Below are 18976 nucleotides of genomic sequence, written 5' to 3' on the forward strand. Positions count from 1 at the left end.
ATTTTCATTCCAATAATGTGCTGACAGCAGCCAATGATTACATCTCAAAAACCTCACAGGAGCCGTTGTTTTTTAAATGTAATTATCATTTTATTGTGAAATGATTTAAAATATCACTTAGTTTGTGTATAATATCTTATTCATGAGGTGAATTTGACCTATGCCGTAAAGTATTTGTAGCCAGAAGTTCCATATCGCAATACAGGCGATGCTTTAACACAGGTGACATTTACCCTGTTGTAAGTTAATGTATGTATGTATGTATTAAAATAATCTTGGACCATATTTAAAGGTTGAAATCCTACATTGTGTTGCTTTAGAAAAGACCCAGAATCTTATTAATAATCATAATAATAATAATAATAATAATAACAATAACACATCATAATTATATAGCATTTTTCTGGACACTCAAAGACGCTCTTAATCTTAAATATGATAAATTGGCAAAAAACAAATGCCTATTTACAGCTCCAATTACTATGAATAAATAAGTGATTAATGATCAATTTAATGGGGTCAGACAAGTCAAGTCAAGTCGTATGAATAGATGATTTCCCAGATATTCCACATTTTAATATTAAATATTAGTATCTGTAACAGAAACGCTGTATTACTCATACAATGTAAGGACTGCTTCATGGTCCCATACAACTGAATTGCTTATAACATTTTTTAGATATGATTAACATCAATAATAAAAGAAATAAAACTACAGAGCCTAAAAGTTCACTTTACGCTTCAAAAATGAGGGTAGTCATCAATTTTTGACGAAGTATAAAATCCTTATTTTTTTATTAGTAGTTTATGATTTCACTTCTTGTGCTTCATACACAATAAATATGAAGTACTTTTACTGTATACTTTTGGAGTAATCCAGGGTCATCAACGTTTTTGTGGAGGTATAAAATCCATAATTTGTATTGGTAGTTTACGCACATTTCAGCCACTTATCATAACTAGCATTTAGATTAAAATAGCAACCAACTGACTTCCTGTCTTACTTTCTTTTGTGGGATTTGAAGTGTCGAGGGAAATTTCACGTAGTGGTGTTGGTGTCGCACGGTTGCCAGGTTTGTACGCAAGGTCTCAAAAGCAGACAGCCAATGTTTTTCTGTGTTTCAAAAACAAATTGTAACAACTCAATATTTGTGAAAATGTAAATATTCGATAGATCAAAGTCACTTTACTCAAGTCTAAGTCACGTAGAGTCTTTTACCTACGTTAGTCAAGCAAGTCAGAGAACAGAGACATTTGTTTTTGTTCTTGAGGTGGAAAGAACAAGAACAAATAATTTCATACTTCATGAGACACTCAAGTGCAGAACCTGACAAGAATAAAGTAGTGCCCAGATGATGTGTCGAGAACAAGCTGCAAGAAAAGAACTTTCTCACAGCTGTGGGAGAGGGAACACATTTCTCTGTTCTTGGAGTATGTACAGACCTTCAGACCTCTGCTAACACTTGTCAGTATTTGCAGTTACACAAAGCAACGTTTCAAAATCAAAAAGCCTGATGGCAGTGGAACGAAGAGGGAAAGATTTGAAATGTGAAGGTCAAAAATGATCCTAGGGTGTCATTCGTGATAGATTATTGTTTTGTATTTTTGTTCCAGGGTTATTCACGTCAAGTGTGACTATGGAGGTGGGCGTGGCTAGCAGCTCGAAGAGTTTAATTGACACAGCTTGGGCTACTTTGTAATCAAGCTCCTCCTTTATATGTGACTGCGCCTTTGACCTGAGAAACAGAGGCATCAAAAAAAGAAAATCCCAGAAAGTAGGAGTTTTGTCGCAGAATTTCAAATTCAAACCCAGAAATGGTTAAGTGATGAAGTGTCAGTGAATACAGGAGAACTAATCACACAATGGGTTGATGAAATGCGTCTACTAAGAACAATCGTGTGCTCAGACTCAGACTCGTCACTCACAAGCTTACAGTTCAGTCACTCAGAACGCAGACGACACAGCATCATAGAAATACAGCAAACCCTACATAACATTCAGATGATGGGACTCACAGTTACCAGCACACACTGGGGTTACAGGAAGTGAAATGGCAGACAAGGTGGCAACAGGACACACTAACGTAGATTTAGCAATTCAAATGAAGCAAAATGGAAATGAAGAGCATCATTAAACTAAAGGAGAGGTGGCAACAACAATGGGAGGAGGAGAGGAGAAGGAAGATGGTTTTTCAAAATCCAAAGGAAAGTGGGAGTGGTTTGGTACAAGGAGAGGAAAGTGTCATATCAAGGATTAGATTTGGTCATACAGGATTAAACACAACTTTCCTTAATCCAACACACCAGATTCTGCAGTGTTTGCTGATGAGCGGAGCATTTAAACCAGGTGAAACATCTAAAACATGCAGGGTGGTGGATCTCCAGGACCTGGTTTGAGAAACCCTGGAGTAGGTTGTGCCGGCCAGAACAGCACTGGACTCTTCGTTGATTAGTTTATTTGAAGTTGTGAACTATAAGCCAAATCTGCACGCTTGTTTTTGTCAGGTCTCCTTCATCTTCCTGTTAAATATAATGTTTTTTTTTCCATTTGTGTTTAGTCGATGGGTCAGTTTTTAAATCCCCATCTCACCTCTCTGAGCTGCTTCATCCTTACACTCCTGCCCGGTCTCTGAGGTCAGCTGATCAGCTGCTCCTAGTTACCAAAACCTAAACGGAAGCTCAGAGAGGACAGAACTTGTGGATCCACTGCATGTCAGACATTTTATTAATCTCTGATGTACAGCACTTAGTTTCAGTTGTTGTCATAAATAATAATGGATAAAAGAGCCACACCATGAGCCACGTGAGCTTTAATTTACACATTTATTCTGATCACAGCTGTACAGGAAATGCATCATCACACAGCAGAAACACAATCTAAACCCAACCATGGCACAGCAGCCGTCACAACACATCCATTAATGTACAGGCTCAGTCAGCTCAACTCAATGTCTAGAATTATCATCATTATTATTATTATTATTATTATTATTAATATCATTATTTTTTTATTATTCACATAAAACCATCTGTCTCTCAAATATATCTTTGTTTTTCAAAGAGCATAAAAATACAAGTAGACTCTTCATTAGGGGTGAACACTGGTGGTTGATCCGCTGTCTGAACTAGTTTTGGGGGGGGAAACCACCGTGGAGAAGCTGATGATCTCACACAGGCTGGATCAAGGCTTCTCAATGGTTACAGCAGGATTTCAGACAGGGTGACTTATTTTATTGATCATATACTGAAGTACTCACAACTCAACCTATAAGCTACTCATGACACCACAAACAAACAATGAATAGCGGGGTTTTGTCCGGAAAACAGAGAAAAACACTGAACTTTTGAAATGATTTTTGACTATACAAAAGAAAAGTACCAAGGCACAGAGAGATGCTGAGTCAACCAAAATGCACACGAAGGGAGAGAAAAGGGGGAGAAAAAACAGGGTGGAAGACGAGACAGAGGGTGAGCAGCGTAGAGGCAGTTTCACTATCCAACACTAGAGGGAGCCCTAAAAGCTCAAACACCAGGTAAACTCTATGAATGCATGTATGCTGAATGTACTACAGAATATTATATTTGAATAAAAAACACTGTTCACTGCAGCAGGACACAGGGAAACATCGCATGAGTGTAGATGTAAATGTTGGGGATTCGTTTCCATGTGAATCTCCATGGGCGGAGCTAAACACCAAATAGCAGAACACCAGCTGTATTAAAACCAATGCGTGTGCGCGCGCACACACACACGTGCGTGTCGACGCCGTCGTTGGTCATGATCATAACTACTGTACGAGTGGGAGGACACTGACATGAGCATTAGCAGGGACTACACACACACACACACTCTTTTAACAACAACAACAACAACAATAATAATAACAACAACAGCAACAACAACGACATGAACAGAGATGACACACGGCTCAGGAAGTGACGCTCGCCACAATCCCCCACTCATACAGAAGAGAAACAGAGTCTACGATTCATCTGGAAAATTGCATCCTGTCGGCGTCGCAGGAGTGAGACGGACTCAGAAAGCGGCCCGTCTTTTTGCGTGTGCTTCTAAAAATCCTCTCCAGTGTCTCATCTGTATGCATCACTTCTGCCTAGCTATCTATCTGTCAGTTTGTGTGCTATATATATATATATATACTGTATATATATATTCTTTTTTGTTGTTGTTGCAAGCAATATGCTTATCCCTCTGTCCGACCCCAGAGTCAGTAGAGACGAAAGGATGTGGAGATGATTGTGCTTCTCGGTCCACACTGTCTCGCTGGGCTGCAGAGGTCAGAGGTTGTGTGGGAGCAGCCTCCTCACTTTGAGAGGCCGACTAGAGCTACTGCACAAGATGAGGAAGACTCCCTCCTCAGTGTGCAAGGCTACATGAGAAGCACTCACACTGGAAGGACACGCTCTCTCTCTATCTCTCTCTGTCACACACACACACACACACACAGGCTCAGAGCACCAGCGTGAATCCTCGGGAAAGCTGTCTTCATACACCTACACATGACGGGGGAGCGGGGGAGAGGAGTCGTCGCAAATGAGATGCTGGCAGGAGATCAGTCGAGCATCGCGTCCAGTTGGTCGGCCAAGTCGTCAAACATGCTGCCGATGTCGTCCAAGATGGAGACTGTTGTCTTTTTGCTGGAAAGAGAGCTGCCATTTGGTCCAAAGAAGAAGAAGAAGAAGAAGGAGAAGGAGAAGGAGAAGGAGAAGGAGAAGGAGAAGGAAGAGTTAAGCTGATAATGAGGCAAAGAAAACCAACATGACTGCTGTCACTCTCTCATGTCCAGTACCACACTGCAACAACAGCCCTACTAGAAATAATATTCTTACATTCTGCCAATGTGGTGAGCACGTTTTTGCATGGCTAGAATTTAATGTGCACAAAAATGACTAAAAAGGAGACAAACCTGCTCAGAATGTAAAGAAGTTGTACTAATCACAACCAAAAATAAATACCTTCTTTTACTTGATCAAGCTGACTCAAACTGACTTTGCAGTTGGGATTACTGTTAATTAAAGCTTACAGCAAGCTGGAATATCTACTTAAGACAAAAGGAACCTTTTTTTTACCTTTCTTGATTCAATTTTTCTTTGTAGGTAAAAAAGAAAGAAAGATACATTTCAATAAGGCTTATTTTTGCTTTCTTGAAAATCACTTTTTGCAGTGCCAATATCACAGCCTTAAATATGAATACTTGATACCAAAATCAGTCTGACACAGTTTTACCCCTTTAAAATAAACGGTATAGCTGTTAATAACTCAGTTTATCAGTAAGATATAACCAGGCCTTTAAAAAAAAAACATAATAACTCCAAATGTGTGGAAGACATGTGCAGCTTTTTCTCACATCCTGGTCACATAACGCCACACCTCCAGACATGGACATTTATAGAGCTTCATATTCTAAATTCACTGGGGTTTTAGTTTTGTAAAACCTTCCTCAGGGCCAGTAAATTCTCATTCATTCCTTCGAATTCCAGTGAAAATTTCCAAAAGTGCCAAATGAAAGTTCCCATGGAAGGCTTTCTGGAAATTTACCAGGTATTTTCCGCCCCTCTGCAAACCTAGGCCGGACATAAAACGAATCACTTCCTGTGTGCAGCGCTGGAATGTCACTGGTGGACATGAGAGCTAATGCTGATGGGGCTTAATCAGATATTTACAAGTATATAAGTCATGTGAAACTCTAATTATTATATAGTATTTTACGATGCAACACTTGCATTCATTAGGATTCATGTCTCTCACCACCTGCAGTTTATCTCCCTGAAATCCTTCCATAAATATTTGGCTCTTTAGCTGCTAAATGTTCACCAGCTGGCTGTTAGCTGTGTGTGGATGCAGATTTGTGCTGAGCAGCTGCTCAACAGAGGGTGCTTCACTCCCCCCCCCCCCCCCCTTTTTCTTTTAAATAACAGCTGTGTCGTGATATTGATTAAAAACTGTAAAGTTGAGCCAAACAGGTTCACTTTAAAATAATTCATTAGAACAGACTAGAGCTGCTAACTAACGTCCATAAAATATCAGAATGTTGATCGGTGTTCGTCAAACCTGGAAATGATGATGTTCTCAAACATCTTGTTTTGTCCACAAACCAAAATGATTCACTTTTAATGATTTCTTTGTTATCCAGAGCAAAGAAATGAAGAAAATATTCACATTTAAGAAGCTTAAACAATCGGAAATCTTGTTTTAATCATGAAAAAAGCTTCAAAACGATTATCAAAATAGTTGTCGATTCATTTAGTAATCGATTAATCGATTCAGCTCTAGAACAGACTCATCCTTTCCACATTCATATTATACATTCTTATTAAATTCCATTCAGTTTCATTTACATAGCCTGCATTCCATTATATTTTTATCTTGTATTAATTATTTTTATTGTGCAGTTTTTATTCCATCTGTTGTTCTTCTGCTGCTGTAACACAAATAATCCCCCTGTGGAGGTCTAAGAAAAGAGTAAGAGGGAAAGGGAGATAAATAACTGTTATGATCATTTATGGAGAAATAAATAAGTTGTACTCCTTCTCACCCCTTTTTCCTATTGTTATCCTTCAGATTATTATTATATCCGTGGCTTTGTGGTCATTTTTCAGGCGGTTAATGTACATAAAAATACGATATTGGCATAGATCCCGGACCTGTGTGTGGCTCAAGGGCTCTATAGCGCCCCCCTGAGGTGAAAACAGAGGCAAAATTGAGTTCCACCGAATTTCCCAAAACTTTTCTAACATCAGATCCAGTCATGTTGGCTGGTATCAGACCAACATAAGTATTATATTATCTACTTAAGGGTGGAATCGATGGACAGGGAGTTGGAAAACTCACATCTGGACACGACCATCACTGACACAGAGGCTTAAAAAGATTCCCTGTAGTTTTTGTTACCATATTGCCGGCACAACATCAAATTTATTGACATTCAGTCTGCAGTTTAAATGCAGCATATAAGTCACAGATTTTCAATCTAATTTAATCTCTTTACAACACGTCACACGTTAGTGTTTATGCAAAGTGAACATTTCCTTTCAGCTGCTGCGTCACATAAAAAAATATTACTAACCAAACACGGGGTGACTTTTATAGTGAAGCAGCCGCGTGAACTGCTCCGACTGTTCGGTGTCACCATGGCAACCACGGGAGTAGACAAATCAAGCTGAAACTTTAACGATCACAACTTTATGTTTATGCCATGCCATAACCGGTCTCCGTCTGCTGGTTTAAGCTTTCGGTTCAGAATATCAAGTACACATCAGCCTCGGCAACCGTTGCCATGGCAAAGGCACAAGTGAGAGCTGTGGTAAATTTAGATCAGTTTGTCGTGTCAAATGAGGACAAAACACTGCACCACTGACCCACACTTCAAAAGTAAGTGGATCAGGTTTGTCCAGCTGTGGAGAAAGTAAAGTGCAGTCACAGAAAACTGGATTAAAACCCACAAGAGGTAATTAAACACTTCTTCTGATTTTCTCTCACACTTAGAAAATGACTTGCTTATTATTTGAATCACCTCTGAATGTGGTTTTAATAATCAGATCAGAGGACACAGTCGGGACACAGTGGGACTTTGATGGACTCACTGAAGACATGGTGATAATACACAGTCCAAACAGGACAAGTGTAGTCAAATGCACTGGCAGTTTACCACAGTTTGTTAGGTGTTGTGTTTTGTTATATTTTAATTTTTCTACAAAGTTGCTATTCATTATTTTGGCCATAACCTCATAGGGCAGGGGTGGGCAATTATTATCCCCAAGGAGCCACATGAGAAACAAAAAATATCGTTTGAATTAATTTTTATTTTATCTCTTTTATCTAAAAAAGCAGTAAATTGTATTGTTTTTGTGTAAATTGGGCAGCATACAAACACACAATTACTAACCAACTCTATAGAAAATATCAAATGACTACACTATATAATGAATACTATTATACTATACTACTTTATTATACTATATTTATTAATTTATTTCGGTCATGACATTTAGATCACTCATCACACATCAGTGTAGTTCACACAACACACATAACCGAAAGGGAAAGCGGGAGAAGCAAAAGCTTATCTAGTTTTTTATATTATTATATTGTAGTGCAGCGAATACATTGTCTAACACAACCCCCCCACAGACCGCACCTGCACGCTTTACGCACACACACACACACACTAATGCTGCAATCACACCGTATGAGTTTACATACGAGTGACAGTGCTTCGCTGGTTAGATCATAAGATAATAAACAGAGAGGAAGATAATGATAACGGCTGAACTTAAACCGACACACAGAAGAAAGGTACCACAGACATTGTTCTTAACGTTGTCTTCGACATAGGCTGCCTCCGACTCCAGATAAGTTCTTGTATTTCTCTTCGTGTTTGGTCAATATTGTAATCCTTAAACACAGCGACTTGTGTACCACAAACTAAGCACACAGCTTTACCTTTGCTGCTGTAAAGAAATATTTTAGCAGTCCATGTCTTGGTGAAAACGCGCCATTCGGAATTAACTGCGGACATTTTTAGGGGGCCAGGGGTAACTGGCTAGCGTCACCTGTCGCTGAGCAGACAGACGCAGATACGTGCGTCCATATGTCAGGCTTTTCAAAATAAAAGCAACACAATACTTGTTCATCTGTGTTTATGACTGACATACCGCGGGCCGGACAGGGACGCCCAAAGGGCCGTATGTGGCCCGCGGGCCGTAAAATGCCCAGGTCTGTCACAGGGTGTTGTTGTTGTGTTTGAGTGATGTGATGTTGGCCTGAATCTAGAGCTGAAACGATTAATCGATGAATCGATTATTAATCGATTACTAAAATAATCGACAACTATTATGATAATCGATTAATCGGTTTGTAGTTTTTTTCATGATTAAAACAAGATTTACGAGTGTTTAAGCTTCTTAAATGTGAATATTGTCTTAATTTCTTTGCTCTGGATAACACAGAAATCATTAAAAGTGAATCATTTTGGTTTGTGGACAAAACAAGACATTTGAGAACATCATCATTTCCAGGTTTGACGAAATTTTTTAAGGTTTTCTGATATTTTATGGACCAAACGATTAATCGATTAATCGAGTAAGTAATCGACAGATTAATCAATTATGGAAATAATCGTTAGTTGCAGCTCTACCTGAATCTAATCCTCTGTTGTTATCCTGTAGCCACAGTGATGTTTCCTCACTGACCTGCTTTGTGGTAGACTGTCAGACTGTTTGCTCTGTAAGTGTGTGGAAAAGCTAATGTGTGCTATGATTCTCTCGTCATCATCATCATCATCATCATCTTGGAACCAGCCGCCCTGAGAGATTGCTGCGGGATGTAAACAAAAAATATAAACACTCACTCGTTTTTTGCGTCCTCCTCTTTGATTTTGTGCTCTACAGCCTGCAGAGCTGCAGCCAAGGAGGAACTGGTCTCCTCCAAATGATGCTGCACCACCTCCTCCTGCTCCGCTCCCTCGACGTGACACTCCACCTCCTCTCTCGCTCCTTCCATTGAGGGTTTCTTCTCCTGCTCCCTCGGACTCTCTTCTTCTGCTCTCTTCCTCTCCTCCTCCTCCTGTTCTTTGTGCCTCTTGTACTCCCTCTCTCTACTCCTCTCCTCCTCCTCCTTCTCTCGCCTCTTCTCCTCTTCCTCCTCCACCTCCCGTCCACCCAGAAGGTCAATGGAGAGCCCAGCGATGGAGGAGCGGGGAGGTTTGACAGGGTGGGATGAAGGTGTGGAGGGACTCTGGGCTGGGGACGGGGATGCTAGAGGGAGACCTGGAGAGAGGGAGGGAGCAGAGGGGTGGTCGGGAGCAGGAAGCGGGGCAGCAGAATGTGGAGAGGAGGATTTGGGTGTCAGGGTGGGACTGGTAGTAACAGGACTCGGGCTCATGGCGGCCGAAGCGACTGTTGTCTTGCCTGGTTTAGGAGCTGTGGGGGGTCCGCGGGGCTTTGGGGATACAGGAGGAGGGACACGCTTCGAATCTGGTCAGAGAGAATCAGAGAGAATTCTGTCAGTCTTCTTTTACATCATCATTCAACAAAATATTAGACCTATTGACCTTAAAACTTTCAGTGCTCTGACGTAATGTCCTGTAAAGTCAGGACATGGAAACATGTGTAAACTGAAATCTGCTTCTCCTACATCTGAGTGTGGCCGTGCTTTTACAGATGTTAGTATCACGGAGACGAGTTCTCCATAACATGTCCTTATTTATTCATTATTAATGAACACATTATTACAGAATAAATCAACAAAATATATGTGCTTATTTCATTCATGATAAATCACTTGTGGAGTGATGCTTTCTAAAGAATGTGTATCATCCCTAAATAAAGGACATTTGTGACTTATTTAACAGATTTGACAAAGAGAGACAAAAATCTACTCCCAGTTTTAATCAAAGTGAACTAATTTTATCATTTTCATTTTATTTTTTAAGCAGCAACCGGGAGTTAAAACATGTGTGGAAGCAAACAATAAGGTGGCAAATTATTTTGGCTTAAATCATGACTAATTCAAGAATTAAGCGAATGTTTTATGTGTATATAGTAAAGACATTTATAACACAGCTGTCATGTGATATCAAATTATTTATTATATATTTAATAATATCAAAAATCTACTCTTGGTGGCTTTAATGTGAAAGTCTTTAACTTTAACACGTTTGTTTTGTGTGTATGTGTGTGTGAGTGTATCTCACCAGGACTCTGTGCCTTCTCTGCATAATCAGGCCCGGGGATGGGGACCCTGCGCGTTGGTGTTGGGGGATCAGCTTGTGTCTTTCTCAGAGTGACTGGTTTGGGTGAGACCGCTGGCTTTAGTGACTTCCTGGCCTCCATCCACTCACAGCTCTCAGTGTTGGTCTCCGTCCTGTCGGAGACCTGAGACACTGGCCTCTGCCTCAGGACCACGCTGCCATTGTGCTGCAACTCACCTCCACTTTTCCAGCTGCCGTCCGTGTGACTGTTCACAGAGTCCGACTGGTTATTGCTTTTAATTCCATTTTCTGTTTGATCAGACATGCGGGGCCTCCTTCGTATGGTTTCAGAGCCAGTTGTCATGGTAACAACAGTGGTAGCTACCGATGCTGGTGTTTCAGAGTCTGTTGCTGGGGGACGAGGCTTCCTCCGGAGTGTCACTGTGCCATCTGTGATCTCTGATGCTGAGGAGACCACAGTGGAGCGGGGCCTGGGCTCTGGGCGCTGCTTGGCTGGTTGCCGGAGTAACGGGTCAGTCTGTTCACCGGGGATGCTCTCTAGTCCACTGATGGTCCTGCGACGACTTATGGAATCATAATCCTCCGATCCAAGACCTCCTGCGTGGGCCTGGCGACGAAGCATGGGTGGACTCACCTGAGGATCACAGGATTATTTACACATGCTTATCACCAACTGTTTTAAAAACAACTCACAGAGTCAAAACCAAACACAAGGACGCCCACCTGTAAGTAGGTGCTGCTTCCGAGATTCTTTGGCAGGGTTTTGGCGCCACCCATCGACGTTTCCAGCATGGCAGCGAGGCTGCGGACACTCCCAGAAGCCCCGTCTGATCTCTCCAAGCCGGCTGACTCTTGAACTTTTAAAGCCGACCCCAGGCTGCCACAGTCACTAGCTCGCCTCTCTCGATAGGTTGGCAGTCCAAGTAGTCCGTCAACCTGTCCCTCTCCCTCCCCGTCACCCCCGGTAATGGAAGAACAGGAGCGTTTTGGTGGTGTCGGTGGCCGACCTTTTCGGCGCGGACGGAGGGTGACGGATGATTGGCTGCGGTTAACGGTGACATCATTAGAGACAGCAGTACGTGCAGAGCTGCTGCGGCACACAGTGGCATATCTAGAGTCCGATTCTGGGCCAGTCAGGCTGTGAGTTCTCCGTCGGTCTTCCTCCTCGCTGGGAAGCTGCAGCAGAGGGACGGGCGAATCTACCGCTGTTAGCTGGGTGGAAGGGCGGGGTCGTGCCCTGGGGGACGCCTGCTTGGTGCGGGCATGTTGCGGGGTTTGTGGTGGAGTGTGCGTAGGTGTATGGGGAGGGGTCTGTGAATGTTCCAGACCTGGACGGGGTTTGGGCAGCGGACTGGGAACACCATCCCTCTGCTTCCGTGCTTCCTTCCGAGGCTCTGAGCTGGTGCTGCCACCTGGACTGGATGGAGGCGTCAAGGGGCTCTGAGGAGGCTCGGAACCACTTTCTCCTTTCTGCAACTCCTTCAGTCTCCTCACTCCCAACATCAGTTTCTTCTGATGGCCTGAAGAAAGAAAGATGTGCAGGTGAAGAAGGGACAAATCAAAGTCCTACTCACTCTGCTGTAACATGAAAAAGGAGGACAGATGTTAATACCAGGTCTGAACACAGTCTTAGACTTCTCGTAGGTGTGATCACTAACCCTAACCCAGAGAATACAAATCCCCAAGCAAGTGTTGGGTCATGGGACATTTGATGCTGTGACAACTGCAGAATTCAGCAAAAAAAGAACAAGAAATATACGGTATAACTACAAACACAATTGGGAAGGTATCTGCTATTTTTACCTCCACCAAGTAGGTATTTTTTTCAGTGCTGTTTGTTTGTATCAGCACATTGGTTTTAAATTAATTCAATCCAGAACTTCCTGAGCACAAGCAGCACAAAACATTTGGAAACCCGGCTCTGACAGTCCAGTCGTTACTGTTTTATTCCCACGTTTTCATAATCATACCTGTCATTTACATCAACCGAACACAATCTAAAGCTCTACATTTTGACTATGTCATCTAATTTACCACCTTTTTAAAGTAGCTGTGTCTTACCGAGCTTAGTGATGCCAATCTCTTGCAGATCCTCCAGGCTGATGTCGGAAACAAAGTCAATGTTTTCATACCCATTCTGCACCAGAACCTGGTAGTACTGACTGAGACCCAGGTGAGAAAGCCAGTCTGCCAGATTAGCCTAAACATACACAAAGTCATACACAAACACAAGCACACAATGTAAAAAAACAAAAAACAAAAACCCTGTACTAATAGTGACAGAACTCTTTGGTGAGTTAGAACACATGAGGGACTTACAGGTTTGTGATCCGGCAGCCAGTCCGTGGTGGGCAGCTTGCTGATCTCTGTCGTTAACTTTTTCCGATGTCCAGGCTTCATGACCCCAATTGCTGTCAGGTCCTTCAATGCAAAGCACAGTTAATCTCATCACACATCTGCATGTGGTTTTATTTTTCTTAATATGAACGTTATGCCTGTGACATTTGTATATAAAATGACTATCCTCTCTCCTCATGGGATCTAGCATCATACCTGGGTCTGCTTCAGTGGGGATGTATTGGTAGGATTTTGATATGGATACTGATTGGTATCCATACTGCTTATCAATACCAATACTCTTACTGATACTTTTCTGTCATAATGCTCAGGACTCTTGAACATAGAGTCAAAATGAAGTCAAATATATCCGTAACTCAGTTTTTACTAGTTAGAATGACGTCATTTTTGCCATTTGTGTAGATATCTACAATTCTATTGCGGATATTATCTCTAACTCCAGTTTCAGATATCTTCAACTTCATTCTGAAATATGAACCTTAATTCAAGACATCTACAGCGGATATCTGCAACTGAATTTTAGATATCTATAATGACAAACTCGATGCACCTGAATGGCAAAAGTGAAGTCAGTCAAAACTGAATTGCAGGTATTTGTAACTGTACTTTTGACAAGTACGAATGATGTTAGTTAGTTAGCGTTAGTGTAGTTAGGTAGTTAGTGTTGTTGTTAGTGAATATCCTGTCTATCATTATAGTGATGAAGCCGAGAAGCTGCACAGAGAGCGCTGCTTTGCTAAAATTAGCTTGAAGTTATTTTGCGCCAACATTCTTCAAATTGCTGCTAACACAGTATCAAGCAGCTTCATGTTTAAAGTTCAGCCTCCCAGTTCCAACACTGATGGAAGGCTGAACATAAACATAAACATGAAGAGTTTTAAGGACTTTAAATGTAGGAGATGTCACAGTTGTTAGCAGAAACGTTAGCTTTGCTAAATGTTAGCATTAATAAACTGCGCTAGCCTTTTCTGATTTCCAACCATTCTAAAGCAAAGATAGAATTGAAGTAACATAAATATCAGTAGTGGTGTCGTTATCAATACTTCAATATCGACCAATGATGGACATCAATTGAATATAGGGTTGCCAAGCATTCCGTAAAATAAGGATTTGTTCCGTATTTGAAAAATAAAAGACGTGTTCTATATTGAACAGATAAGGAACACACATTGTTCCTTATTTTTCAGGTCAGTGCATAACTGTGACAGAAAAAACACAGATTAATCCACTAATGAAGATAGTGCAATTTGTGTTAAGGAAAATAAAACCCTCGTCCTGCTGTCAGGCCCTCTCCATCTGTCTGTCACACTATCCAACAGAAATGTTTTAATTGGCACTCTTAATTAGCCGTCTGATTCACTGTGAGGTCTGTGTATCATAGCAACGGAGATGTGGTTGTGCTCAGGTGAAAAAAAAGATTGCAAAAATATAAAAAAGTGACTATATCAACTTTTAAACTCATATTTGGTTGATATTATTTTACAAACATAGTAATACTATTGTAAAAGTGTATAAAGTGTTGGGGTAATATTGTATAGCCTATGCAAAGTACAATATAGGTACATGGGGGGGAGACTGCAATGTTGCTGCAATGCTGCAATGTAAGTTCCCCCTGTTCCTTATTTTCTTATCAGGAATTTGGCAACCCTAATTGAATATGGAGTGTTGACACACACACACACACACAGAGGCTTTTGAAGCACATTCAAGGACAAACACAGAGTAGCATTCACAGCACAGGCTGGAACACATGGCCACGTGTGAACACAGGTATGCAGATGAAGCAGACAGCGTATGAGAAGTGACTGGTTGAGGCTCAGGACTCACACCGGGGGGGTCAGGTGACAGAGACACAAGGGTCATGATGACATCATCCAGGTCAGTGGGGGGGAGGCTGATTTGAGAGCTGAGCTGTGTGGAGCCTTGACAGACAAGGGGCAGGACGTGAGGGGGTCAGGGGTCATGACCTTACCTCAGGGGTCACACGGCTAATGGTGTCTAGATCATATCCCGCGGTGAGGAAGTGGGTGGTGTAGAACTGCAGCTGAAACTCACCCAGCCACGCCACTACTGCCTGCTTCTAGAACACAGAGCACAGAACACTACTGCCTGCTTCTAGAAGAGTCCACAGGGTTCTTCTAAAGCACGGAACACACACACACACACACACACACACACACAGACAGACATGCACACACACATGCACATACACCTGTTCTGAAACATAGCATCGTCAGCCTGTTCTAGAACACAGGAGATAATCCCTTCTAGAAAACAACAGAGAATCTTCTGCTATAACTCTACAGCAAACCCAGGTCCATGAACAGTCTATCAATCAGGGACCATTTCTGTGCTGTTCAACAAACTGTATAAGCTTGTTTCAAACCATTTTTGTTGATGCCGAACACTTGGTAAATTCACAATTTAAAAAAAAAATACTGCCACTATGCACTTTAATCCCAAACAATGCTGTTTGTAATTATCTGTTTAAATAGTAAGACACATACTGCTTTGACTTGAGCTGTTATTCAGATCTTTACTTAAAACTTTTTCTTTAAGGAGCATTTTCTATTGTCCGTATAAAACAAACAGTTTAAGTAGTGTGGATAATCCTGAGTATCCTGTTTGTTTTGTGGCTGATCTGAGCATCACAAAATAAATATCCATTCACCTGTATTGTATGAAGTGGAGAGACTGGACAACCATTCATAGGTCAGATGATGTAATTCATTATACATGCTGCATTTGTGAACTGGATGACGTCAACCAATGCGGAAGTTCTGAGACCTGCTTTTGCTTTTAGAAACGGAACACTGCTGTTGCCTGGCAACCAGTAAAAACTCTATTCAGGAATGGAACAGCGCTCATTTCAAACAAACACACACACAGGAAATGTGACACTTAGAAAGCTGCTGAGGATTGGTGTGAGAGCAGGAAAGTCTGTCAAGCTGCTCATCTCCATGGCAACACACTTGCATGCCCATAGTCAAGGTGTCATTTGTTCACGTGTAGTAGCACAAGCGTCCTAACAGACACTTGTTACCGGAACCACAGCTGTGCAGATGGTTGAGAGATGAGTCCACAGAGTAAACCAAGCTACCATCCAAAAACTCACTTTCCCATCATCCTCTTCTGCCTTCCGCTCAAACGACCGCTGTTCATGAACTGTGCAACTGGTAGAGCCTTGGGAGGAGCGGGGCAGATAGTGGGAAGGGAAGAAGGAAAACAGTTAAATGTATTATTACTTTTCAAAGTAAAGGGCAATTCTGCTTACACTTAATTTAAAAATATATAATTACGCATACATAATGTTTTTATCAGTATAATTCAACTTAAGTTTAAGAAGAAGTAAAGCAGCAATATTACATGACAGGATTTTATTTCCATACATTACATATATTGTTTTTTTCTCCATTTTGATGAAGTTGTTGATATAATGAAGATGAATGTGTTAATGTACCTTTAATGAGAGGCTAATACAAGCCAAAATGTCTGCAGGGAAATAGTGACTACTGATCCTTTGCAGGTTTTTATATTTTTGGATGTTGCACTGAAGCATTTAATCCTGTCCCACCATGTGCATCATGAATTAAATTAGCATTATATCATTTATTGATGCAGAATAAAAGCAACAATCCAAACAAACGGTGAGGCACTTTGGTACTAGTGAACTTGATGGCTAGAGGCTTGATCATTTTGAATGACTACAGACAGAATTCCTTTTTTTTTAATCCCCTGATCAAAGACAGATGTGGTATCTTTGTAGTGTCACTGCTTTTTGATTAATAAACATACAGTAGCAAAAAAAAAAACACTTTCAATGGAAAAATTACTAAAATGACTTCAAATGAATCCAAAACAACAGTTTTTTACACAGTGTTTGCATGAGATTTTGTTCTTACTCGCTGACTGTTCAACAGACTGTGACTGCTCCAAGAGATGTTCCTTTGCTTTTACTGACTGGGAAAGCACAGTGGCCAGGAGCTGGAACACACAACAAACACACAAAAAAACCTCATATAGACAAACACACATTGACTTAAGTTTAATCATTCAAAAACCTAGCACTGCCTTATGACTCAGCTGAGGGGAAATGTAACAGACAAGACTCTGGCTTGTGACCCACTTTTTCACACATGGTTTTCCCCCGGCAAGTATGTTTAAGCATCACTCAAAACCAGATGACTTATATATTGTGATATGTAGAGATCGGTGTCAAGGACTGGTAGTAAATTGGTACCAGTTCCACGTTAGTCAGTAAAGAATCAATACGTGTCTTGACATGTATTTACAAATGTTCAGACCGACGATGGATGCATGACGATGAAGCTGCCACCACAGGGAATGTACGTCTTCATTGCAGACACGATACTGCACTTGAACATTTGGGCTAAATTTAATAAAAAAACTGCAACTTGTGTCATACAAGGAGGTAGAGGGTGAGTAAAGGGGCTACGTTATCTCTTTGATGTTGATGAAACATAATACCTCTTAAATCCTTGTCTTTATTTTTCTGCACCAAATAGTAGCGGGTAGTATCAATATCACGATATTCACAAGTATCGATAAGCATCCGTATTGTTATCGATAAAAACCTGAGTGAGTGATATCACAAAATAAAAATACAAATTACAGAATAATTAAAACAAAAACAAAAAAAACCTATGACTTCACTTTTATGTCTGTAATTATCCAGCCTGTATTATTTGTTCAAATTCAGCCTCACTCGAGTTCCATCTCGATGCACCTGTTGAACTGTGTGGGGAAAAAAGTGTTTACGATCTCTACAACGGAAGAACACAACGAGCAGGAAACAGAGTTGTGGTTAACACTGTGGCTAGAATTGTGTTTGTTTCCTTTGTCAATTTCCCAGAAATTCTGCGAGTGTTTGTTGTTTTGTGCAGATCCAGTAGCAACAAGAGCTGCAAACACATGCATACAAGTACAGTTACTGTGAGCAGCCTCTTTACCTTCACTCCTTCGGCTTGTGCGTGCAGGCCTGGCGCGTTAAGGCCGTGTGTGTTGACTCCCGGTGTGGGTGCCGGGTGTGGACTTGGTGCTGGGGTGGTTAGAACGTGTGTGTTTCCAGAGCTCTGCAAGCTGCTCGATGACCGAGCGCTGCCGAGGCTGCCCACACTGCCACTGCGGTCGCCACCTGCGCACACAGACGTGTACATTGCGTGATGCAGTAATAGACAAAGACCGCTGACCACTTTACACCTGCTCAGCTACTGCTGATGTTCAAACTGAGCATCAGAAAAGTCATCTAAGTGGCTTTGAACGAAGGGAATAGATGAAAAAAAGGCCTTAGACTGGTTCAAAATGATAGAAAAGCAACTCAAATAACTGCTCGCTATCACCCCAAGGCCACACCAGGGGTCACTTCATTCTGTGTACCTAATAAAGTGGTCGGTGAGTGCACGTACTATCGTTTGATTTTATTACGCAAAAGATGGAGTGTACCTGCCAGCGGTTTGCGTAGCACCCAGATATCCTCACTGGTGCTACTCTGATGTCCTAAGGTCGGAGAGCCTTGAGGACTCTGCTCTGCTGTCCGTGAACCTGTCCCAGACACACACACACGCAGACACACACACACACAGATACACACACTTTGTTATAATAGCACGACCATTTCAAGCTGTTGAAGGACGTTCTTAAAGATAAATGCACTCACTAATTAACGACTATACAGACTCGGTGTAATAATGTGTGCACTCTAGTTTCGAGTAGGTTTAAGCGTTAAATGAAAACCGTCAGACTCACAAAGAAACAACACACTCACTTAAGAATTCATTAATACATTTACTAATCCACCTCTTAATGCTAAACATGTTCAGGCAGGTTCATCAACAACACTAAAATAAAAAAAACCATCATGCATACAT

General features: G+C 41.4%; 1 protein-coding gene across 5 annotated transcripts in view; it reads right to left on the bottom strand.

The window, feature by feature from the left end:
- Positions 1–3859: 3859 nt before the first annotated feature.
- si:dkeyp-9d4.3 (caskin-1) overlaps positions 3860–18976 on the bottom strand; it is a 39566-nt gene continuing 24449 nt past the window's right edge. For 3 of the 5 annotated variants that reach the window (XM_058641029.1, XM_058641025.1, XM_058641028.1), the window contains 11 exons: positions 18552–18650; positions 18059–18243; positions 16991–17072; positions 16204–16271; positions 15061–15168; positions 13050–13151; positions 12792–12930; positions 11454–12250; positions 10713–11364; positions 9369–9993; positions 3860–4668 (listed from right to left, as the gene is read on the bottom strand). In XM_058641029.1, coding sequence (XP_058497012.1) covers positions 4572–4668; positions 9369–9993; positions 10713–11364; positions 11454–12250; positions 12792–12930; positions 13050–13151; positions 15061–15168; positions 16204–16271; positions 16991–17072; positions 18059–18243; positions 18552–18650 — 2954 coding nt within the window. In that variant the 3' untranslated portion in view covers positions 3860–4571. The remainder of the gene's footprint in view (positions 4669–9368; positions 9994–10712; positions 11365–11453; positions 12251–12791; positions 12931–13049; positions 13152–15060; positions 15169–16203; positions 16272–16990; positions 17073–18058; positions 18244–18551; positions 18651–18976) is intronic. The other 2 variants (XM_058641026.1, XM_058641027.1) reach the window with 2 other exon arrangements.

The sequence above is a fragment of the Solea solea genome, chromosome 10 (genome assembly GCF_958295425.1).
Source record: "Solea solea chromosome 10, fSolSol10.1, whole genome shotgun sequence".
In the NCBI taxonomy this organism is placed as follows: Eukaryota; Metazoa; Chordata; class Actinopteri; order Pleuronectiformes; family Soleidae; genus Solea; species Solea solea.